The sequence below is a fragment of the Bombus impatiens genome, unplaced genomic scaffold, assembly GCF_000188095.3.
Source record: "Bombus impatiens unplaced genomic scaffold, BIMP_2.2 scf_0320, whole genome shotgun sequence".
Classification (NCBI taxonomy): domain Eukaryota; kingdom Metazoa; phylum Arthropoda; class Insecta; order Hymenoptera; family Apidae; genus Bombus; species Bombus impatiens.
The window spans coordinates 33,159-59,089 of record NT_176739.1 but is presented as its reverse complement, the minus strand read 5'-3'; the positions used below and the strand labels follow the sequence as shown (position 1 = coordinate 59,089).

At 34.0% G+C, this 25,931-nt stretch overlaps 1 protein-coding gene across 4 annotated transcripts in view; it reads right to left on the bottom strand.

Annotated features, from left to right (window-relative positions):
- Positions 1 to 9: 9 nt before the first annotated feature.
- The window catches only part of LOC100749883 (parathyroid hormone/parathyroid hormone-related peptide receptor-like), a 32,117-nt gene continuing 6,195 nt past the window's right edge, over positions 10 to 25,931 (bottom strand). The window contains exons 3-14 of one of the 4 annotated variants that reach the window (XM_012385415.3): positions 16,684 to 16,766; positions 12,606 to 12,705; positions 7,450 to 7,556; positions 7,063 to 7,221; positions 6,325 to 6,419; positions 5,442 to 5,794; positions 4,984 to 5,114; positions 4,704 to 4,789; positions 4,385 to 4,529; positions 3,929 to 4,193; positions 2,412 to 2,575; positions 10 to 2,110 (exon numbers count right to left, since the gene is read on the bottom strand). In XM_012385415.3, coding sequence (XP_012240838.1) covers positions 1,985 to 2,110; positions 2,412 to 2,575; positions 3,929 to 4,193; positions 4,385 to 4,529; positions 4,704 to 4,789; positions 4,984 to 5,114; positions 5,442 to 5,794; positions 6,325 to 6,419; positions 7,063 to 7,221; positions 7,450 to 7,556; positions 12,606 to 12,705; positions 16,684 to 16,695 — 1,743 coding nt within the window. In that variant the 5' untranslated portion in view covers positions 16,696 to 16,766 and the 3' untranslated portion in view covers positions 10 to 1,984. Of the gene's footprint in view, positions 2,111 to 2,411; positions 2,576 to 3,928; positions 4,194 to 4,384; positions 4,530 to 4,703; positions 4,790 to 4,983; positions 5,115 to 5,441; positions 5,795 to 6,324; positions 6,420 to 7,062; positions 7,222 to 7,449; positions 7,557 to 12,605; positions 12,706 to 16,683; positions 16,767 to 25,931 lie in introns of those variants that run through there. The other 3 variants (XM_012385416.3, XM_003489358.4, XM_024367414.2) reach the window with 3 other exon arrangements.

Sequence of the window (25,931 nt, the reverse complement as noted above, 5' to 3'; positions counted from 1 at the left end):
GTATACATATACGTTCCACTTTATTTCAATCAATTATGAACTTTTACATCGAATATACATATATAAGAGCTTCGACTTGATCTTTAAAATAGAAAGCTGTTGAGACAAAAGGTAATATAAATGTTTTTAAATATGGTACGATCCAAAGCAATTACGCATTTGTACTTTTTAACAGATATAGTACTTTTCCATGATTTAATCAGAGAAAATGTTGTATCAGAGACGCTCTCATACACTGGAATATTTTATGTATCTAAAAATTTACATATCAAAGTACTGAATCTGTTTATCAAGTCTTCATTTTAAATTCAAGCTACTACACTGATTTATTAATTATGATTCTCATTCTTAATATTGATATGTTCGTTCAATAATATTTTTCCAACGAATCTTCCTGGTAAAACAATAACAGCGAACAAGAAGGAAACCAATAATTGACAATGAAATTGACATCGAAAAAATTCCACGTAACCCTCGTTAATCGGAATGTCTCCATACATCTATGTTTAATTATGAACAGTCGAGAACGTGATAACGGATAATGAATTGATTAGATTTGAAATACAGATAGGCAATAAAGCACGTGGAAAATTTTCAAGCGATCTCCTCGTGTTCGTAAACTGAATTCATTGCAAGAAATAACAACCCGAATACACACATACAAGTATACACAAGAATAAAAACATACATTTGCTTGCAATTGTACATCATAAATACACACGTCACTGACAATTATTCACATATCCTATGTACAAAGTGATAAACGACAAAGGACTACATCTTGACAATTAATCCAGACTCATTGGGAACGGATATGGACATCATTCGATTTCAATCCGTTCCATATTAGCAAAGTACAAGTCTCAGGAAATCCACGTAACCCTGGTCAAATGAATTCTTTGCTGACACTAGTACTACCAACCTGAACTATTTCCTTAATCTTTTTATCCTGATAAGAATCAAGAGTAATTTCGTCAAACCTATGTTTTATATTTTTCGCAAAACAATTATTGGGTGGTAGTTCTAGAGATAATGCGATATTCACAGACTAACGGTCGTTCACTTTGCTCGTTGACTACACGAAAAAATAATTGAAGATGGATGTACAATATATAAAGCTAATACATATGTATATCCAACTTGAATTATTATATATCTACATCCGTTTACAGTCGGGTTCAGCAGATTCTGATGCAGTATATATAACATCTACAGGTCAAAGGATAGAAGAACATGTATAAAAAAATAAACGTGTGTCTTTAAGTTTAAAATCTCCAGTTTATAATTTTAAAGAATCTGAGATATATTATTATATAAAAAATAGCTGCTTAAAAGTCTTGAAAAACATTTGTCGTTAATAATTTATTACAAGTATATCCACAGTGCAATGTTAAACGAGGGAAGATAGATTTATTAGCCAATAGTTTCTTATTTTCTAGTCGTACAATAAATATTTCTGTAAAGAATAAATCTGTGTGTTTACAGTTAGCAATTTAAAGCAAAATGGTCATAGAAATACTGGCAAGTCATTCATCACTGTTACAGTTCAGCGTTAAATTGCATTAATTACCCTACGGTGATAATACTTGTCAATTAAATTGTTTCGTAAATCACTCTATAGTAAAACTCAATGAAATCCTTTAGAAACCTTTGTATAACAATTATAGTGCAAATAGTAACATCTACTACAAAAATAGAAATTTTGTAAGTCCATCTTCCCTCGTTTTAGCAACTTCATTATAAAAAATATAGAGTAATACAAAAGCAGTAGAAGAAATGTGGATTTTGAACAATTCGAGACTTTTTAGCAGCGTTATGATTAAAACAATTTTGGCGGACCGTTGATGTATTTACAGTCTTCGTACGTTTTATAATAACCGTGTATAGTACACGTTCTTCCACTGAAGAAATTTTCTCATTATTTTTATTAGCTGTTTGCACGCAGAGTCTTAGTAGTAAACTGATTTAAATCTGATTACGGGTTTTATGAGGACCCATGATGTAAATTGTGTAGCTCGTAGGCGAGATGACAACACTCTGAATCACTCCAACAATGCTGCTCTCGAATTCTATCTGTATTGAGCCCTGTGCAAGGCGTTACTTCCGAAACCTAAAATGAAATCCAATCTTAGAACATAGATCTATTAATCCCTAGTTAGCTGAAAGTTCATGAAAAAATACATTACCTCCATTTAATATACTTTTAAGTATATTATTAAATATTTAATTAATTCATTAATTAATTACATTTATTTATATAAGTAAATAAACGCTTCGATATCTTTGAAATTTCTATAACATTTTCTGAACATAAAAAATTACTTTTATAAAATTGCTTTTTACACTTGACCATGTGAATAAAGAGAGTGTGACTCCATCATGTAGATGGGTGAAGAAAACTCTGTACTCACGTTCGAGCAAAAGGAAAGTAAGGATTGATCCGTGTATTTACTGTAGAGGGGTGACGCGTGATTCGCCTGTTGATCCTGATTTCCCGGATATGCGCTCTGTCCGTTCCCTGCGATTTCCAAGTAACCTCTGCTGCTCGCTAAACTACCTCCTCGCGTGCCAATATCTGAGAGAATGAGCAGTCACATTCCTTAACGCTTCACCCTCTTCAACTCCATCAGAAATACATCAATTTTACAAACAGAATACTTTCAATGTTGACATAAACAAATATAGAATGGCAAATAAAATTGTTTACAAAGAGTTTGAGAATTTACAATTATTCTCCCGTCTAAAACTCATTTTTTGGGGACAACATTATATATGGCAAGACAAAGGAGCAATTTTGCATGAAAGATTGAAGAGGCATCGGTAAATCAACGTGGAAAGCATTGAAAGCGATATATCATACTATCTCTAAAATTTTAATATTCTTTCCACTTCGGGATGAAAAATATTGGAGATCTACAAGCAAGAGAGCAACTATTCTGTACAGAGATTTGCAAGGACAAATGCAGAGATTCGCTGCTTCTACTGAACCATCTCGCGTGCCAATATCTGAGAGAATGAGCAGTCACATTCCTTAACGCTTCACCCTCTTCAACTCCATCAGAAATACATCAATTTTACAAACAGAATACTTTCAATGTTGACATAAACAAATATAGAATGGCAAATAAAATTGTTTACAAAGAGTTTGAGAATTTACAATTATTCTCCCGTCTAAAACTCATTTTTTGGGGACAACATTATATATGGCAAGACAAAGGAGCAATTTTGCATGAAAGATTGAAGAGGCATCGGTAAATCAACGTGGAAAGCATTGAAAGCGATATATCATACTATCTCTAAAATTTTAATATTCTTTCCACTTCGGGATGAAAAATATTGGAGATCTACAAGCAAGAGAGCAACTATTCTGTACAGAGATTTGCAAGGACAAATGCAGAGATTCGCTGCTTCTACAAAAGAAAAAAAAAAAAAAAAAAAAAAAAAAAAAAAAAGAAAAAAAATAAATGGGAAGAGGAACTGCATCATCATCATTCACGACAAATTATAGCAAATGACTGGTAAAAGTCTTGAGCACTGGAATATTAATAACCAGAAAAGAATATCAAGTTGACTACTAATGATTCTCGTTTTAATCACCAACTATTCTATAGATTCACTGTAGAATAACAACCTATTTCTCAAGGTATTATAATTTAATATGGATTGATATCTGCCGAAAGTAATGAAACAATGATCAACTAGTCCATAATATCAAAACAAATGATCCGATCACGCATACCAATTTTTAATGTTGGTGGGAATCTTTCGTCAAATTAAAATACATTAATTGATTAGAACATAACACAGAAACATGCAGACTGGTGAAGATATGAAAATGAAATGTCAAAGACAGTGTTGAAAATATAATAGCCAGCGGTATGAAGGCGTGCGTGAGAGAACGAAGGATTTGATAGGATAGAGAGGACACCTTGTGTACTCGCCATCGAGTGGGTTGAGCGTCGAGCTGTCCTGTCGTGAAGAAAACAGAGCCAAGGTTCTTTCCACCAACGTGGCCGCTTTGACCGTCTACCAAGTTTCGATGCATTGCAGCTGCACGTGCTGTTAGAGTGGGTGGATGGTCTTGAGTTCCACCTAGTGCGAAAACGAGGCAATTTCTGGCTCCTGATCGCCTTGGTTACCTCGGTTCGCACTTCACCGTTCAGGAAACAATACAAAACGGCCACGAAAAAACCCTATTACCAAAAAAAGAACAAGTAATTTAATTAAGAACCATAATTATAATGTGGCAATGAACAACTGACGAGGAGAGAACTTTAAGCCACAATGAAATGGAAAGAGCAGAGAGAATTGGACGTTGCAGATGAAGATATTATAAAATAGTGAAGTCGAAGAAAAGCGTGTAGAGACTCTCTAAGTCATATACCTGAAAAGAAGCGAACAGTTGGTCGCAGAAGAGCCACACAACTTCAACAGTCTCATCTACACCAATACTATAAGACATGCCTAAGAAAACGGTATAATGTACTCCAAAAAGTGGCACCAGGACCAATGTACTTTTCGCCCACCTTCTGCAAAGTAATTCAGAGTCTTTAACACGCGAAGAACAATCTACGCTCAAAGAGAATTGAAACTACTCATCTTCTGGAACGAGGTATAACTTGTAGGAGTTCTCAGAGAAACTAGGTTGTGTAAACAGGCGTATAACTCAAGGGACTTATCGGAAATTAGGTGGCGAAACTTACTTGTATCTTTGCGTCTCTTCCGATACCGTGGACTTGAGCTTCAACAGGAGCACTCTAACGATATTGACGAACAGCCCAAAATTGATCTGTGGAATTTGAAACCGGTGATTCTCATATTCAAGTCTATCGAAGTGATCAAAAAGTTTTAATGTGGAAAAAGTAACGAACACTTTTCCCAAGTTGCGACAAGGAGAGTGAGACAAAGTTGAACAACTTGAATAGAATATAGAAGATACACGATTATCTTGGAAAATTCCTTATATAGCTTCACGCAACTTACCAGAATCGACAGCATAGTCGGAACTCGAATAAGGAGGAAGAGGTTGGAATTTTCATGAGTGGTCCAGCAATACTTGTTGTCGAGAGTCACTCTCGCCACTATCCAGCACGATACGAATACAGCTGGCAGACCTGAGGGCACAGGCACGTAGAGAAGCTAACTTTCCTACTTTACATGATAATTTCACTAAAGCAGTTTAGGAAACTCTAAGCAACAACAAAAGACAACACGAACGACAAGTTCACATCGCCACTGCTACCTTTCATGATGCAAGTCCTTCCAAAATTGATATTTCTTACCACATTAATATAAAAAAAAAAGAAAGGAAAGAACAAAAACAGTACTATGAATTATGTATATCGTATGAATGAACAATGTACTTGATAAGATTTAGAGCAGCTCAGAATCTTCAAGGAATTACTACGTTACTCAGAAAATAGCTATTGAGAGATGCTCACCCCATCCGAGGCAAACGTAGCCAATGATGCTTGAGTTTATATCGGTGAAGAGTGCTAGAAAGACTAAGTTGTGCAAGTAGAGACCCTCCATTAGTATCCAAAAGTAGTTTGCAAGGATGAAGTATTGCCAGAAGCTGGTGAACACCTTGCACAGCCAGCTGTTTTCTTTCTCGTCCACTAGCCAATATGTGTTTCCATTTTTTATCATAACATCTGAGGCTAAGGCGATTCCAGAGACGAACAGTATGTCCTTCATCAGCGCCATGAACGCGCGGAGCATGAACGAGGCGAACAAATGCATGTGCAGCATATTCCGGGGGCACCTCAATTTCCTACGTCCAATTTGGGATAAACTTAAAGTAATGATTTGGGATTTTAAAGATCAGATATTGAAACATGTTAGTTAAAATAAAATTAATAAGTTGTTCCATGTGTTTGTATTTCTAATTTTTCTTGTATGGAATTATAAACAACACTAGCATTAAAAGCGTCTGGCGGATGCAGATGATAAGAGAATTGCTGAATAAGAAAAAAGGAGGATCCGCCATCAAAAAAATATAATTTCTCTATGACTAAATTCTCTTCTCTACTCGATGAAATTATAATGGTCGGATTACTCGTATTTTGATTTACCTCCAAGAAATAAAATTAATTCAACGTTATACTTTGAAACGCAGAATTTGTGAATTAATATATGGAAGTCAATAATTGTAAGTATTAGTACAAACTCACGCGACAACCTAATATAGTGAAAATGGAGGATTAGAAAAATTGAAATATTACAGGCTCCAACTCTGAATAATAAAAATACCTTTTACCATAAGCTACTTATTAAAAATTGAAAAACAGGAATAAAAAGTAATATCCCTGAGCTGATACTTACTTGATCACAACCAAAATTAAGAAAGCTATCACCAGAGTGAAGAGAGAGACGGTATACCCGACTTTCGAGATGGTCTTTACTATCGGAAAAAATTTCTGAAACATAAGTTACTGTTAATTAGAATACTTATTAAATCTTGCAAAGGTAATTGGAGACATTACGAAGCACGGGGGAAATCAGTCTGCGCGAATGTGATCGATAAACCGCAGGTTTCAATCAAAGAGAGGCCACCGATATGGTTCACATGCTAATTTTGTTGCGAAAGCAAATTGGCCATGATACAATATTCTGTTTCCCCGTTTTTCACAAAACGATTGTAACACTATCGAATTAATTACACGTAATGGGACTTCACGTCGTGCTAAGCAATTCCGAGAATTGCAACAGGAACGCAATAAATAGTCTCTAATCATCGATTGCCTTTTGAAAAATGTTTGACCTCATTCGCGTAATTCCCATCGATTTCTATCTCCTCTGAACGAGTTTCTGACATTTCTGTTCCTTTTTCCACAGATTAGCTTTTTTTTTCTTCTCGTGATCAATGAAGTCTTGAAGCTTCAAAGTCGTCAAGGTTTCTTAAAGATGATAACAAAAAAAAACTAAGAATCTGGTTCCACAATAGTATTATTATTATATTTCCTAACGACCCATTCAATTAAATATGCTATCTGTGGATTCATTCTGGATGGTTTCTTATTAATGTCGCTGATAAATTTAGTAGTGTTCACAAGCATTTACTTTAATAAGAGTGCCGTTGTTCTTTTCACCACCGGGCAGTGCCACTACAACAGTCACCAATGAATTTCTGTAGCATTGACTGTAGTTGCTCCAAGTACTATTGGTACTACTATTCCAAAACCACTGGCCATCTGACATGCATTCTCTGGATGCATTCGCCTGGAAATTCAAATGTATTCGTTAGAACAGATCGTGAAGTACAAGCGAAACACACCATGAAAATTGGAACAGTTCAAATTCGTTATTAAAGCGTTAGATTTCCTGGTAACTTCAGATTCTTGTGACCCCTAATGATTCAATAATAGCAATACGACAATGTAATAGGCACCATTTTATTAAGTTTTCATTAGAAATTCCAACAATTGTAATTTTAATTATGATAATTACCTGGACATCAAACCCAGTGATATAAGATGGACAGGGCAGGATGGCCAACTCCCCAGGTGCCGTTGATTGCCAGCACAATATCTCATCCCAAACTTCCGGGCACCAGCCTGCGCACCATGACATTCTTTATGTTTTTTGTTTTCATTTTTTACACGGCAGGGAAGCAATATATCACGCTATGGTATCGCGTGTGCATGGAAGAAAAAAAGCTGACCGGGTGGTTTTTATTTGATATCACTCATGGGAAGGTATTGGATTAAGGAGCTTTTTATCATCATCCCACATTTACTCGGCTTTCAAAAGTTCGTTCAATTTTGCTCTGATTTCGAAAACTCTTCATTTCGCCGAAACGTGACTCTGCTCTCTCATTTTCGTCAGAGGTAAAAGCTTTCAACTTTAAAGCAATTCCCGTTACACATTTTATGTAAAATTCTCTACAAATATTTAAACATCTTTAGACAGTTCTTTACAAATATATTTTATAATTAATCGTCCAGTGAAGTGGTATAATTATAGATGTGTGATTAAGGTCCAATCAAATATTTATAATTTACCCCTTAATTAAAATGTACAACAATATAATTTCCCTGAGAATATCGTTGGCTATGGTAACGATCGAGATCTGTAGAATTTTTACAAAGGCTCTTTGTCGAATATTTTGAATTTATTTCTTGATGAATATTTTCTAATTAAAATTTCGTAGCAACGAAATCTGAATAGATATCGTTAATTAAATTAGGGATTGGGTTTCTTGGAATTTCTTTCTGAGAATTTAAGACAGAAGTTTTAATTTGTTCCTCGATAAATAAAATTCCATTGGTTCGAGCCAGTGATATCATGGACAAAAATAATTTTTCAATGAAAACGGTTGTCGAAACGAACCGGGATTTGCCCGGTGTATTTTTCCTCGAATAATGGACACTTCGACATATCGTGCCGAGACATTGTGTCAACTGAACGATCTTGTCTGCTTTTTTATTCAATGAATTCTCTTGTGGCCATGCGCGACGTCAAACGAACGTTCTGTTTTTACATCGAATATTGTCGTATTTTAATTTTACATATTTCCATTATCTCCTACTATATAGTATTATTATTCTAAGTACAGCATTATGAGATATTGAACGAAATGGAACTACAGAACTGATGCAAACAACATTTTTTATCGCGTCAATCGATAACGCAGTCAACAAGTTCGTCGTGTTTGCCTTTTCTAGAATAAACATTCTTCCGAGCAATTTTCTAAAAAATGACAAAAGGAACGAAACGCTACTGTACACGCGTAACGCTTTAATGAAATAAAATTGTAAAATCGAAAGAAAATTCTGTGTTTCCTCTTACTGGAACAAAGTAAACTTTCCAATCCTGCTTTTTACAATTAATGTTAAATTAACGTAGGATGAAATTAATAACAAAAAAAAAAAAAAAATGCAGGATGACTAAAATTGTAATTTCGCCAAAGTAGAAGCAAAGGAATTCGCCACTCTGGCTTTTCGTGACTTGTAAAAAGCGATATTGCATTTCTGACTCATCTGTTTCCTGAGGCACGCGTGGCCCACTTCCGGTACACGCTCGGCGAAGCTACTGAATCGAAATTCTCCATGAGTTGTTATCACCCCATCGACAGCCTTGTAAATTATCTCGACGTCAAGATTGATTTATCGGGCTCGAAGTTCTCGAAAAAAGGGAAAGAAGGAGGAGCTGGAAACCGGAGTTAAAAGCAATACTTGCAATCCCTGTTGGTATAAAATTTCACGAGTTGAAGTAAAGTAACGCAATTGACATTCCAACGTTATCGATCATTCCAGTACGTTGAAATTAATCAACAAAAGTTATCTAAATGTGCCAAATTTTACGCCTTGTGCGATTTGGGCAAAATATGATGTAAACGAAATTTGTTTAATCTTTAACAACTTTTTAAAGAAAAAGTATAGCTTCCTTTTTGAGTAAGCTTCTTAATTCTTTTTTTTTTTGTTATATTTGTTACAAAGGAAATTCAATATTTGCAGCTAAAGTTTGTAATTATTGTATCGCTATGTGAAGTAAGAAAAAGTATAGGAAAAGAAGTTACACAATTCTTTTATGCAATTTTTATGAGATTGCTTTAAAGATGTTGTTAAAAGTCATCCGATATTTCCTTTCGTATCTTTTGTTTGATAAAACAATGTCAAGTGATAATTAAAATGGAAATTAATTCTCGATAGGCGTTTACTATATTGCTTCTTAACAGGGAGATCCGAAAAGGCTGGTTAACGGAATAGCTTTGTCACGAATCGATTTTTCATTAAGCGATTAGTATCAATATCAATATATGCTTCCTGTCACACGATGCCTCGTAATTTAATTATTATATCAGTCTGGTCGTTTCCTTTTCTTTCAATCCATTATCTGCTCGAGTTCTTTTACTTCTACGGAGCTTGTTTCATTCAAGGACGGAGACATCCCCGTTAATTAATTAAACGGTCCACGCAGTTCTTCGTTTGAATTAAAATGTAAAATACGATCAGCTAATAACTGTAAGAAAGAAATTCCAATCCAATTAGTATTTTTTATTAAAATATATCATGTATCATATATAAAATATGTATTATATATTAAATGAAGATATGTGTCTCAGTACTCTAGACAAATTGCTCTACTCTTCATTGCACTCTCTATGAATATAGTCTTTTTAAATATTTTTTAATGTCCACTTTCATAATTTGTGCTTGCCGTTTTTATTTTTGTATATCTTTGATCTAAGTTAACAAGAACGTTCAATCGTTTTTTCTTGTTTACAAAATAGCAACGAGCTGCATAACAGTAACATTTTCGATACGCTTTTTCATAAAATGTACTTCTCTTCAAAATTTACTAATTTCAAAATATTTTGCCAATTGGAAATTATTACTCAATTTAATACGATTCAAAATATACTTTGTTCTACTATATTACATATTATATTCTTGTCTCTTCAACAGAGATATCAAAGATAACAAAGTGATTATTACAATCGTAAAAATAAGTCGACCCTATCGAACAAATTATGAAATAAAATCTATAGTTTTGATAGATTCGCTAACAATCTTTAATCCTATGGCAACTGAGCAATCATTACTGACTCGTGAAAGAGTATCATGCGTTGAATGGAGTTAAATCCATCAATTTCCTTCAAACGCGTGAATTTAAAAACCCAAGTTAGCGATTACAGGACACGTTGAAAAAATGAACAAGAAGAGAAATAATTTTCCAGCAACAAGTACTATTTTTGCCCGCATCTGGGAGTGCGACAGCCATAATTGGATGAGGCAGCAAAAGCCCTCGACCGACACGAAAATCGTGATTTGAATGCCAGTTCTATTTTCCATTTCCTCGGCCGCTTTTTCCTTGCTAAATTTTTCCCCGGCAGCGGCAAACGACCCATGAATTTCCCAAATCCTTTTACGATTCGAAAGGCATTTAAATTCACAGCATTTTTCCCCAGCCTGTTCTCTCGAATTACAGGCGGCACTAAAACGTGTGGGACAAATAGCCAGACTAGCACTAGAGAGCTGCTTGGGGTCGTATTAAATTTCCACTTCTAGTGCGTCTGTCGCGTTTCATAAATTTCTCGTTACAAACGGGTCATGGGAAATTCATGGAATGATCGTGAAATCCCCTAGCTCAAAGCTGATGAAGCAGTATATTTGTGTGTGTTACTCACGCTGAATGATTAATTACAGAATTGGCGCTGGTACTTTCATTATCCAAACACGAAATTCAATGTTATATGAAATGTTATCTCCAGATGTTTCACAATTTCCGCGTATTTAACATTCGAACGTCAAAGGCAGCGTTATCGATATGAAAATAATTTTCACGCCGGACGAAAAAAAAATTCCACAAATTTTCGCGAGGAAAAAGATTGGAAGAGAAAGATGGTGCGAAGTTACGTTATTCACTGTTATTTATTGTACGTAGCTCTCGTCTTCCTTTTATCTCATCTTCTTCGTTGGTTGTACTTCAACTACGCTTTCATTCAAACTCCTATCGCATGCCTACAGACTAGTATAGCGTGCTATTGTATTTGTGAGATTAATCAGATGGATCACACCGAGAGATAAGGAATGCACGGAAATAGTAAGAGCAACAACCGAAAAATGTGGGAACTGGTATACTTCATAAAGGCAAGCATAAAGCTTTCCGCATGGACAGATAGACAAACCGAAGAAACACGAAGAGAAACGAAATTCCAAAGACCGACGTAGATATATGGTATGTATGGCAATCTATATAACAGCTCAAGATGTAGACGTACTTAGATACTTAGAGGATTAAGATCTGGCTTTAAGGAATAAACTAACGGTGCTCTTAGAGGATTGGTAATATTGTCAACAAATACTGATGATATTGTATCGAAGATACATATTGATCTTTCCAGTTGAGAATCTTGAATTATTAACAATAAATATTGAGAATATGTATTAATCATCCATAATGGTTATTCGCATCCGAAACTTTGTAAGCAAAGAAATTAGCTCTAATGGTATAATTTTTCAAATTTATCTAACAGTAGTTACGATGTGTGCTTTAAATTAGATAATATTTCATTACAGGAGGAAAGATCGAATGAAGATATTACAATATAATTTTAATCAAACTACATCAGAGCGTGTCGAATATCCAAAGATAATTAGGGGATTTTCCATGGAAATGGAGAATGGCTTTAGAGGAGTAGCGTCAGCTGCCAAACGTAGCTACACTTCCGTAACTGCCGATGGTCTGATTCGATGAAATAACTCGAATTAAGCCGTGCCAAACCCCTTGGCTATCAGCTTAATCGACATCAAAGTCAGTAGTCGTTGAAACCCTCGACCTTCCAGTTCCTGTTAATTATTTTAGAACGTCATTCATATTTTCAGCATTATGCACAGCATTCGATATTTATTTCCAACTACAATAAGTACTAATTCGGCTTTATTTTTTTCCTTTTTAAGGGAATCTTTCAAAATTACTAAACGCATAATCGACATAGGGACAGACGTAGGTCTCTAACAATGTTGCAATTGAAAAATGTGTACTATCGTATGAAGTATGTTTTGTTAACTTTTGTTAAAGCGATTTCGGGAGCCTTTGTACAGTCTTCAAGTTTTATTTGACGAAGAATAAGAACAAAAGAAAGGAGAACAAATACTTACCAGACGATGAAATGTTGCCCTTATGGCACTGGTCAGCTTTCATTTTCAAGATTCGCTTCTGATCGCTGAGGCTCACAGGTTTGTTAAAGTCTACGTTCTCCTGAAAACAAAGATGAAACATTTTTTAAGACTGCTTTGTTTTTTCCTAACTTGTAAGATCTTTCTAAAAAGCATTAGAAATGAAGTTCTCAGGAGATGAACATGAGAAATTCGTTTTTGTAAATTTACCTAATTTCAGTAATATTTGATATGGAAATAAAGGAAAATATGATAATTCAGATACTAATATCACGTTACAACTAAAAAGCCATATTTCAATATAGAATAATTTAGAATGAAAAGAACCTGCGAGATACATAAGTATCGTAGTAGCAAACGTGTAATTGGAAAAACAAGCGATATTTTAATATTCTCGGTATTTGATATTACCACAAGAAATACCTCTAAAATTATGGAAAAAATGAATTTAATTAAAAGCATTAATCCTTTTGAAAGTCAATTAATTAATGGAATACAGTGTTTTAAAACTAATCCTTCATAAAAATATGACTTTAAGTTTTCTTCTGTCGTAGTCTTCAAATCTTTTTGTTCCTTAAAACAAAAGTGAAATTGGAAGACCATAAAAATTAAAAGAGTACAGCAGGGTTAAACTAACCAGAATTTGGAATTATTTCTGGACTAGGAAATCCCTTACGTTTGCTTGCACTATGATCTGTGTATTAATCTTCGAAAATAAACCAACAGATCTCCGCCCACTAACCGTTTCCACTGCAACAAACCAGCCCTATTCTCTCATCCAATTATTACCAAACATCAAACCTGGCTTGTAATAGTTCCAGAGAGTACACTGACAAGTGCACCGGTAATCAAGACAACGAGAGACCCGAATAAATTCAAAGACCAGGTTCTTTCATCTTTTACGGCTCCTATTGAGAAGAGAACCTGATATTTTTTGTTAATACACTGTGTGCTTGGTCACAATGGACCACCGACCATTGTTCAATGATCAACGAACTTTTCCAATAAGTTTAATACCTTCATTTGAAAGCGTTCTTAACAATTCGTTAAGCTGACTTTGTATTATTTTTACATGCAAAATTCATTTTTTGTATTGTGCTCGATAAAATCTGTGACAACATTTAACAATAAATTTAATATAATTTATAAAATGAAGTTAAATGAAATATCAGTAAAATTGTATAAAATGTAAATGTTATCCTATGTATTATAAGAGTATTTGTGTATTTCATACACATGAAATTTATATTTATAGTATCATACATTTCTCAATTTAATTATCATTCTGCTCACACAGTGATAACTAGACTGCGGATTTTTATGCATTTATGGGAAATCTGAAAGTACAGGGATGCATCTGATGTATGAAAGAAATATATAAAATATTATATATGAAATATATAAATATGTATATCATCTTCATACGACCTACGTGCATTTATTTACAGAGCAAATAATCGCATCAGATTATATCCCACTCGAAATCATTAAATTATTATCCGAATATGTTTTCCATACAGCAACTAGTTTAACAATAATTCACAAGTATAGGTTAAAATCGGTCACCTTATATATCAACATACATACATACATACATACATACATACATAGAGAAAACAAGACTTGTACATCCGATTATTTTTGTTCTACAACATGCCAGTTAATCTTAAAATATACATCAGCTGGATCATCGAACCACAGAATGCTATACTAGGATTCAGAAATCCAGCGGAAGCTTATCTAACAAGGTTCACGTGTTCGAAAGGGAAGCTTATCTCACGGATGAAACAACAGAAACGAGTTTTCCAAGTTTGTAGAAATATTTGGTGAGCAAACGACGGGTGTCGACGATATTTCCCATGCAAATGCGAAGGGTAACATATGTACATATATTTCAACATCTCGTAAGAAAATCGCCTGCAGCGTGCAATTCTTCCAGTTGCAATTGGAAAATCCTGGAAATTCAGTGGATGCCAGTAGCTCGTATGTTGCTCGACTGTGAAGTGCCGGGGGGAGCTGACTTCACAATTTTTTCCATTACTCACATTCAATCGCTGCTATTTTCCACGCCCTTTCTCCGAAATAGAATTATAGTTACTTACTCGTAAATCGTTTTATCAAAGTATAAAAAATACAGAAATACGATTTGTAAAAGGTTGTATAAAAACATATATATATATATAACATTGTTGAATGACAACTTATACGCATATTGTTTTGTCAAGGAAGGGAAACGTCTATGATATGATATGAATTTCAAAACAAGACAATTCGTAATTGTCCATTGAAATTCATCGAATTTATAGGATTCAGTTGAAAGAAGAAAAAGATTTCTTCCTATCAACACATTATTTCATTACTTCTTTTTCATCTTCTCAACGTCAAATACCGAGACGTGGATTGTTTGCAATTAAATTAAAATAATTGAATGACGCTTCGTGTTCATAGCAGCGAATGTGATAATCAGAACTTAAAAATAGCATTCGATAAGATAATTTGATTGGAAAAAATTGTAAACACAATGTGTGCAACTATGTACAAAATTCTATATGAGATGGAGTGTACATAAATTAAAGTAAATATAGGATTGGCTGCATGAAAAACAACAGTGATACGAGCAACGTGGAATTTTTATGAAATATCCTATTTTTCCCGCATGATGAAAGCTTATTTCATTAATTAAAAAAATATAACGCAATTTGCCCCTGGACAAACGAGTTCCGGATAATATGTGTATTTTTCAATCGATGGAGATGAACCAAGTCCCAAATAGCAGTTTCCGTTTTCCTGAGTAATTGTAATTACGGTGTGCAATATCTCGGTGACAAATAGTTTTCTCAAAAGAAGAAAAATAAGGATTTGCAAGGGATTAGTCGTTGGCTTCTGTTTTCAGTGTGTCGTACTAAAATATTTACATTAAAGCTATAACGATCTTCCTTCACATTGTAGAAGAATGTTCTTATACTTCAGATAATAAGTCCAAAAATAACAACCACGCAGGATGAAAATAAATAACTTTAATATCAGAGTTCGCAATTTTTATATAATACCAGAGCACAATTTTTACTTCGGATAAGAGAATGTTTATAGAACGAAGACGTGTGTGTTTCAAACTTGACAGATAATAACACTATGGAATAAGAAAGAAATAAATTTAACAGCAGAGACCAGAAAAATACCGAAGATCCCTACATTGTTCTGTTTGAAGAAAGGGAATTGCAAAATTTAATGCTAACGATATTGAGAAGTTTAATACACACCCTATCCAATTTCTGTTTAAACCGCATTTACAATGATATAAATTTGCGTAAAAATCCATTTATACGGTCTATCGATAATTTTTAAAGAGTACAAATTTTATATGACATACATAAGGTAAATTTAATATGGGAGTTCCAAACAATACATTGACGAAGCTATATTTGAATAGAGAGGTGGTATAAAGGGACTTGATTTTCAGGAGAAAATTCAAGCACCGTGATTGTTTTATTCCCAAGTATAGAGAGAAAACAGAAGATGAATGAATAACAATTCTGTGACAAAGGGATTATTGATATTTACAGAGGATTTATATCGAAACAAGAAGGGATTCGTGACTATCTAGGAAGCTTCGATTCCACACTGTTCCTTCTATTTCTGGCTTTTCTTTCGGTGAGGAATTCTCCACCACGGTCATTACTCTCAAGCATAACGTACCAAATATTGGTTCAAACATGCAACACATTTTACTTTGAATATCTTAACGATTCTCAGTTTCACATTTCATTCTATACAAGTTAAATAATCAAAGTAAAATTCTATTTCTTTCTATTTTACTGAATTGTTATTATCAAAGCCAAGTACAACTACTGTAACAAACTCGCACATTTGATGTAGTTATAATAAAACATAGCAAAATATAACGTGATAAATAACATACTATGAATTAACATAATGTAATATAATCAAATAACACAATATATCAAATAACACAATACAATAATAATGATAATAATAACAATAATACTAATAAACTTATTGTACTGTTAGTACGATACTACTGTTTGCCTATGGAACTTACGTAGCCATTCATGTTTCCAGTTGCGTCTTATTCTGTTTGACCTTTGAATCAGCACACCGTACTCGTGTTCTATTTCCCGTACCCTGAAACGGATTATATTTTGTCAATTAGATACTATAGGCCACGTGGAAATACCACATCTAACAAATTATCTTTCACGACACATAAATCGCATACAAACATACAAACATACGATCATACTTTCCCTAATCTACAGATAATAAAAAGTGAATCGATTTTCCTCATAACAATAATAGAACAAGGTCTAAGCATGTAACTAAATGCAATGTCAACAAGTATTTTAAGAAAGAACTTTTCTGATTCTCTTTAGTCCTTAATCAATCTTTTCGATTCTTTTTGTAAGTATTGTTTACACTATATATATCTTTACCATCTTTATATTTACAACACACTGTCCTTCACTTTATGTGACTCACAATGTTACATGTTACATTTCCGTAAATGTTTTAAAAATTACATAGCTTTTAAATATTTGGTTATAGTATACAATATAGTATTACTACTTTTTATACATCCCACGCTTTTTACGAACAAAATATCCAAAGGAGAAAGATAGCTAAAAAGATACAAATGTGAGGAACAATCGTGAACGTTATCAAACAACTTGTTTCCGCCTAAAAAGATTTATAAATCTAAGTAGAAACTCGTAGATTCAATAACAATAATTTCATTTGCTATCGTACGGTAAAATTAGAAGCCCTCGCAATTCCGACCTACAGAATCCCTCTGATAGGGTTTGTTCAATACTGGTAATTGAATTGGCCCTAACATGGTCAATCAAATCAACAAGATAATCACGATTTCGCAAACCAAGGCTGAAATGGACTCGTAGGCAAACCCAAAAGGCTACGTCCTTGTTTGTCATTTTATTAACTCTCTATTAGTGTTCCAAGAGTGAGAGGCCCAACCCTTTATGAGGGTTTAAACCATCAGTCACCTTCTACGAATAATTATCCAGCTCTTCTTCCAATCGATTTCTCATCTAATATCAGGTCAATTTTTCTAAACTCAATTTGTCCATCTACTCGTTCTTTCCTTCTGCTCTGATAAATGTTTATTAATTAGTCATAATACGAAGTGAGAACTTGGTAATGTGATCTGAAACATTTTCAATCACTTCAATTGTGTATACGTGGTATTCGAGAAAGTCCATTATTATTATCTATTATTATGACTATTCTAAATTATAATATGACTACGAAAGATCACGAGCCTAAAGATACCTAAAGATTGCAAGAATGTACAGTAGTAAATCGTGAGAAACAGAGTAAATTACACGATTAAAGTAACGATCCTCGTGTGTCATCGACTTCTGGGTCTTGATCCTCCACGTATTACTGACGTCTGTTTTCATTGGCATGAATAGGCTACCCATTTATGGTTGCCTTTGCACCACGTTCCTTTGACGAATTTTTTTGCTTTGCAAGCTTCGACGAGATTCGTTTCGTTATTGGCAAGAATGCTAGGCTTCCACAAAGAAAATGGAAATGCCAATGGCAATGGCGAGGGCTCGATGTCCTGAGGACTCCGAAATTGAAGTTACCTTACAACCCTCGCTTCCTTTACGACGAAAGTAGACCAGCGATCCCGAGGAAAATTAGGGAAAAGAGTAGCTGCGATTCAATTATTTGGCCAATATTAGATCAGAAGCAGAATTGCTGCCCTTTTCTCGATAAATACAATAATAAATATTATTGTTTATTCTATTAATATTATTGCTGTGTTAGGCACCGAAATTATAAAACAAAATCCTCGCCTCGAATTGTTTTTTTCTTAACGATTCTGACATTTCTATAGACTTCTGTCTACGAATCGTGCGATGGAATTAAGTGGAGTGTAGAAAAGAATGGGAAATGGAGAGTTTAATTAGTTGTGGAGATAGATACGTGTGAAAGAATGTAGTGGCAGGTTTCTGGGAAAAATGTTACTTTTAGTATCTCCTGAGAGAATTGTCCCATTTGCGGTGCGGACGATAGAGTTTTGATTAAAGAAAATGTCCAAAATAAAAGGAGCGATGGTGACAGGCTAAAAAAAGTGTACTAATAACGCCGTCATATTTAAAGAAATCATTATAATAAATAATAACTCAGCAAAATTGTACGATTTCCTACAATTAATCTCTTGGAGATATCACTTTATGAAAGCATCAAAAGCTACCCAAATGAAGTAATTAAAATCATTAACTAACTGGAACGACATTGAAACTCCAAAATAAAAATTTTTTATCCAGCAAACACACAAGTAAAAAGATTCTGATTAAAGAATACTCAGATCTAAAAGATTACAACTCTTGCCAAGTAGAATAAAAATTTCAAATTGCACACCTCACTAAGGGGTGCGACGATAAACAACAAATAATATATGACAATGATCTCTCGATTGAAATATTTCTACCCTTAATTCACGTATTATACGCTCTTAAAGAGATATTTAAATCAAAGAACAATCAATTAAACATCCATTGAAAATAAAACCGAAATTATATTTGCGTTAGAACAGCTCTTAAGTCTCTGAGAAGAAACGAGAGAAGATAAACGTAATCCAGTATATATTGTAGGCTATCACCGCCAGGTTCTATCTTAGAGTTTGACGAGGTATTCAGAGAGGCCAACAGATTGTCATGAACACGAGAACAATGAGGAGTCTTCTTTGCAGTGACGATGGTCTCGTAAAAGACAGACTCGTAAAAGCCACGGGCGATAATAAAATACGGGTAAACGGCGATGAATCATGAATAAATCTGGCCTTATCCTAGGGATTTGCAAGCAGCGGATTCGCGAAGCCGCGGACGACACACTTGAAGGCTTCCCGGTTACGCGACACAACCAGAAATGGGGTCACGCACGCGAATGCCATCGCACCAGCCAAGCCTTTCATCCTGAACGACATAATTGATGATACTCTATGCTAAAATCCATCCTCGATTCCTACGACTGAGGATTTTTATTCATCTGTGGAGATGTTGAAGATACATAGATGTACGCAATGCACAAATATACAATATGTCCAAAGTAAGGTGCTTATCATAATATTGATAATCAGTGGCTGGTGGATTTTACACGTAGCTTGGTGTATGCCACATGCACGTGTAATCATAAATGAACAGTCTCAAATTATTAAATTGGCTGGACGATTTCTTTTAGCTGTGAACACGTCGGTAACTCTGCTGTTGTATGTGGAGTTGCTTTTCTCTCCTTGGTTATCCGAACGATAGTCAAATCAGGGGTCTCCAGTGTTTTAATTTGAATTTTTTTTTATTAAAACGATCACCTAGAAAAAGGGAAAATGCTCTTAACAAGAAATCCAGGGAATTAATTTTTAAGAATTGGTATATTCGCGTATCAAATTAAGATTCGGATTAAATCAATACAATGGAGAAAGGAACTTTTAAACGTTCGCAGCAACCACAGAAAAACGAGTAGAATAAATGCTTTTTGTCGTGATTGATTTTATACGAACGACGTATTTGGCTACTTTTCTCTATTATTAGACCTCTATTATAATACTATGCATTATATCAGAAAACATTGCAATGTACATATGGTGTAACAAATATTACTATTCTATTTATTATTTTATTTGCAATGACGTTTGCTTTCTGGTTTAAGATAATTTCCAGCTCACAGTATTTATGTCATAGAACATACTAGTGTTCGTAAAAATATGAATTTGCACTGATATCCATATAAGGCAGTCTGTTTATGGTATGTCACCAAAGGAATTATTTTTGGTCCGTCATGCAGAAAATTAAGCTGTTCTTCCAGCTCCTTTATATTTTCTTTTTTACGTTTGTTTGACTCTTTGTAGTGCATTTTAAATTGTAACTACATTTTATAGCAATTCTATAAGGAATTTTTATGAAATAATAAAACATTCGAACAAATGTTACTCTTATTTGGAAAATCAAAAGCACTAAGGAGAAACATTGAAAATTCGTCGATGAAACAGGTTCCATTCATTTAGTTACACAACGTTGAACATCGTATTCTTTAAACATTATTATTTCTTGTTATTTCAATCCTTGATAATTTCAAAGTAGTAACAGTCTGAACCAATTTCGTAATAATGCTCCAAAATTTGTAAGTAAGTCAGTATCAATATTAATTTTTTCATAACATTCAAAACTAGATCTCGTAGATACATAGTATTTCATTTAAATTATAAATTCTCGCATCTAATAAATTAGACAATATCAATTACTAAAGTCACTTTTCCAAATGAAGATTGCTATTCTGATGCAAGCCAGACGTGCATTAAACTTGTACAAAAGTTGGAAGATTTATAGAGAAGTAATAATTCAAGGAAGTTATACATTTTCATCCTTGTAGTTTACTAATGAAACAAGCAGGGGAAGAAAGATTCTCTGCGCAAAAACTGAAGAAAAAGAGAAATGAGGGAAAAGAAAGTTCCGTACTTGAGTTTCACAAACATAGAAAAGAGCATCCCTTTTTATATGGCTTCTACGGTCTGTTCGTTTCAGATCATTTCGATAGTTGCTACCACCTACCACCCTACACTATTTCTCTGTTTTTATCTCCGCAAATTGATTGCAATATTTTTCCTCTTGTCAATTGTAGCTTGTTACATTTTTTGCAATTACATCATATGTTTGCACTTTTTCTAGATATATATATACTATCAGCCAATTGGCCATCTCTTCATTTTCCTTTTCGGTTGAACAGCATGCAACCATGTGATCAAAGACGTCAACTGCATCTTTGATAAGTGTTATAATCTTCAGCTGCGAGTAGCTTTCCAATTCCTTTGGTATGATGGAATGTTCTTCTCTTCTTTGAGTTTCTCGGTTTTAACGCCTGCTTTTGCATTTCTATTTCAGTTATAATGAATTGAGCCGGATGATTATGTTGTAAACATGCACTGCGTTAGATTAGCCGCATCTTTTCTCTAAGAAAAAGATATTAATGAGTATTTCCATCTCTAAAAATTAAATTATGTATAATGACTAAATAATTGAATCATGTGATAATACATTAAATAACGTGTCATAAACATTTTAAAACAACTGTAAGAAAATCTACGACACAAATATCTTAAAGAATTGTGGCTTCGTTTTACGATCTGTTCAATAATTCAATTTCTGAATAATACTTTAGCAGAACCTCCCAACAGAATAACGTCTCAAGCGAGAGAAATGAAATGTGGTTTTATATACAAAGTATTCCTATTTCTTTTATAAAAAAAAGGGAAGAAAACTAGATAATAAACGAAAAATGGAAGTATACAGGAGCGGCTTCCTGGCTCGTTAGTGGTAGAACTCATCACTCATAGCTGAAGCTTGTTACGGAGCACTTGTTCAAAACAACCCCGCTTTTCGCATGTTACTTTGCTAGCCCACGTTTATTTCCAGACTCAGCAGGGTCACCGAACTTTAATCTAGCTGCAATTAAACGTGCTATCGAGCGGAGAAGCTGGGAACAGAGCTACGTAAATATCAGTAATTTTCGCCGGACTGAAAATGGTCCGCATAGTTCCTTGGACTCTAGCAACTATCATCTCTCGTTTTATATTGTAAAACTGCGAGACGCTATGGTGCAAAAATACCTGCCGCCTTTGAATGACGATGAGACAATAGTATTGTGATAATTAAAAGACAATAGAATTCTACTAATGAAGTTACAATTCCAGTAGTAAATTTTCAATTATAATAATAGAATTATAGTTACTATTATTATTAGTATTACTCATAATCTTTGCCTTCCGCCTTAGGATAGCTTTCAGCTTATACTTCCTTCTATTTTCGTATCTCTGGAATCTATTAAAATTATGGCAATTAAAACTGACACAATCTTTTAATTCAATAATATTCAACATAACAGAGAATACTTTCCAAGTTATTTGCTATTATAACTGTTGTTTCTCAAGGGAAACTAGGTCTTCAATTTCTTCAGTATCTTACACATACCCATTTCTCATTCTACTCTGACAACAGAAACAACTAATTGTTCAAAATTTTATTCCAGGCTCGTTATGAACACAAGTCATAGTTAGGAGAACATTTGACTGAAAGGATATTCCAGGAAGAAATATGTAAATGCGTTGTTATTATATGGTATATAATATCTATAATATTAATAAGATTGTATTAATATTATGCGAGAAATAATAAACATTGGACTCACACAATAAAAAGGGAGAGGAAGATGATATCTGTGCAGGTTGTATAATGCTCTAATGGAACTTTAACAAAATGTGCAAATTAGTTAGAGGTATAAGGGTGCATCGAGGTTAAACTACCGATTCCTCTGAATTGACAAGCAGATTATTAGCCACGGATAACGAACCACCTTGTCTGCAACATTAATCTCTTTGAGAGATTAATTCTCGATACACAGAGGAACGTTGTAGAAACAAACGATCAGATAACGTGATTACTGTAATAGTGATCGTAAATAACAGTAATTAGGAGGATACAGAATCACGTACGGTCGTAGCTGCAACTCTCTGAACGACTATACAACGAAGTACAATAATAATTGCAGAAACCTATCCTTGACACTGGCGGCATAACAAAATTTTCATAATTATTATTCTAGAAATATCGACGTTTATTGAAGAGGTATGTATGGTATATCGCATTAGAAAATTGTAAAAATTAAGTTTTTCTAAATTCAATAACGTAGACATGTTAATTTTTACATATATAATAAATTTTTCCTAATTAGTTCACTTAATTTTCTACAATTTTATTGTATCTTTGTTAAATTATTAATTGGAAGAAAGAAATTTTGTCAAGAAATTCTATATGGAGCAAGTGGGGTATGAAATAATAAAGATCTGGAAATAGTTCCTAATATCATAAAGAAGATCTTGTTTGATCATGGATGGGCATTGTGCCACGTTTTAATAATATTCAAGGAGAAATCAACATCTGTCAGCCAATGGAGCACGAAAAATATTGAAGATGATTTACAGATAATTGCAATTTTAGTAACACTTTGCAGTGAACACTGTGTATCATGTTGCAATAATGTTCTCAGACAAATCAACAATTGTCAACCAATAACAAAAATTTCGCAGGTATTTACCTAATTCTCAAGGAACTACCATACTTTGCTGATCAGCAAGCATTGCGCTAATTTTCAGTAAGTGCAGATGTGACTCGTACTAATATAAAATTAAAAAAATTATATTGTAGAGCTACATTGCAATTTCAAAATCAGAACAAGAATAAAATTGATGAAATAAAATTAGGAAAATCTCTTAATGAGAAAAGATGCAGTCGATAAACCAAGTAATCTGAAATCTCGATCAAACTCAACTCTCATTTGAATGGCCCATAACTTAAATTACAATTTTGTTCAATACAGACACTGCACAATATGATCCACGCTAGAAGTCATGAGAAGGAAGTTAGAAACTGGCAAGTAAACTACAAAGGGCGATGGGTCTGTGAAGTTGAGCAAATCTTCAGTGAGAATTTTTATAAAAAGTAAACAGTATTTGTTTGCATTTGTCCAATCACAATTTTCATTTGCCCACTCCTTCAGAAAAAGATTATCAAGAAATTAAAAAAATTTGTTATCAGCACCCCCATGAATTATATCCCATTTACAAATCAATGAAACATCTTCATGATGGTACTGCTAACAAATTTCTTAATTTGGTGGTAACCTTTAATTGAAGTGTAAACATTTTGATTAGGTAAATGTGAAATGTGGCCAAATCGTGGACAAACGAATACTGTTTGATTCTTACAAAAAAAAATCTGCGCTTGGGAATATCAACTTCACAGACCTAAGGAATATCTTTAAACGGCCTGATGACACCAAAGACCATTTCAAGAGATCGATAGAGGATCGTCTCATGGAAACCATACATACATATATATAGAAGATCGCACATACGCAGAAGGCAATAGGTTGAAAGTAAAGTGGGGCCGATGTCACGCTATTAATTGGTTTACTCCGCAATGTGTCATCTCTGTAATTAATGCCCCGAAGGGCCAACAAAGGCGCGTTTCTGTCTTAATACGATGAGTCACGTGCCGAATGCCGAACACATTGTGTGACGCTACGTGGAAGCTTCGTGACGCTACGAGCTTCGTGATACTACGAACTTCGCAAATTCCAAAAAGCTAGGCTTCAATTTCTTCGAAAGGTCATGACAAGAAGTTCATTCTGACGGAGAAATTGACAAGCTGTTAAATAACTTTTTGAAACTTTTACAGTAACTCTGTGATAAGAATTTAATCACCTTTTTCGAGGAACTCGTTTAGAAGTATTTAATTTTACAATTTTCTAAATTTGCAGATTATGGAAAGCAACGATTATCGAATTGAAGATGTTAAATCTGTGAAACTTAGTAGCGATGTAAAGAAAGTTTCAAGTAAACAATATTAAGTAACTAGTAACGGTATAAACAACTAATTCACAATTTCGTTAGTCAATTAATTCACATTTCTTTTTGTCAATTCATTCAAAATGCCAATTTCATTTAAAAACGCTTTTAACCTGAGTTTTTTGAAACTTCAAACACGCTTTGATCTTTCACAATGGCCTGACTATTTCTACCAAAATTCCTATAGTATTACTACTATACTACTGCAACAAGGGGGAAGAATACGCTGGCACTCCGGCTCTTCTGAGCCACTGGACCCGGTAATTAAGTAACACACTGAACTTTGGGAAAATTGAGATAAGACTTTAATTAAAAACTGTGAACATAAAAAAGAAGAAATATATATAAACAGGAAACAGTCTATTGCAAAGATTGATTAAACAAATCAAATAGTTTTGGCAAAAAAGAGATACAAATTCTGAATGAGATAACTTTACACTGAACTGAGCATCGAGGAAAGTTGAAACAATCTCGATAATATCGACAATAATGTAATTCATTAACTAAAGTTTCAAAACTAAAAGGGAGAGATGAAAGAGACAAAATTCAATCTCAAAAGGAAGAATTGAGAAACATATCGTCAATCGAGGACATTGTCGCGTTAAAACGCAGGGACGCATATTTCAAAATCGATGATGAACAGCAATATTCAATTAACACAGGTATATGACGTTTACAATTAATTTCACATCTTTGATAATTATTTCTTTTCAGCAACGCGTCGCTTCTGCTGCTGCACGGGATGATAATGTTTATCCAAGAAAATGCCGAGAATGGTCAGAGTTCCTCACGCTGTCTCTGTTATTCCAAATTTCCACAAAAATATCCTGAAACATTATCCTTGCATAACATAGGTGTAATATGCCCGA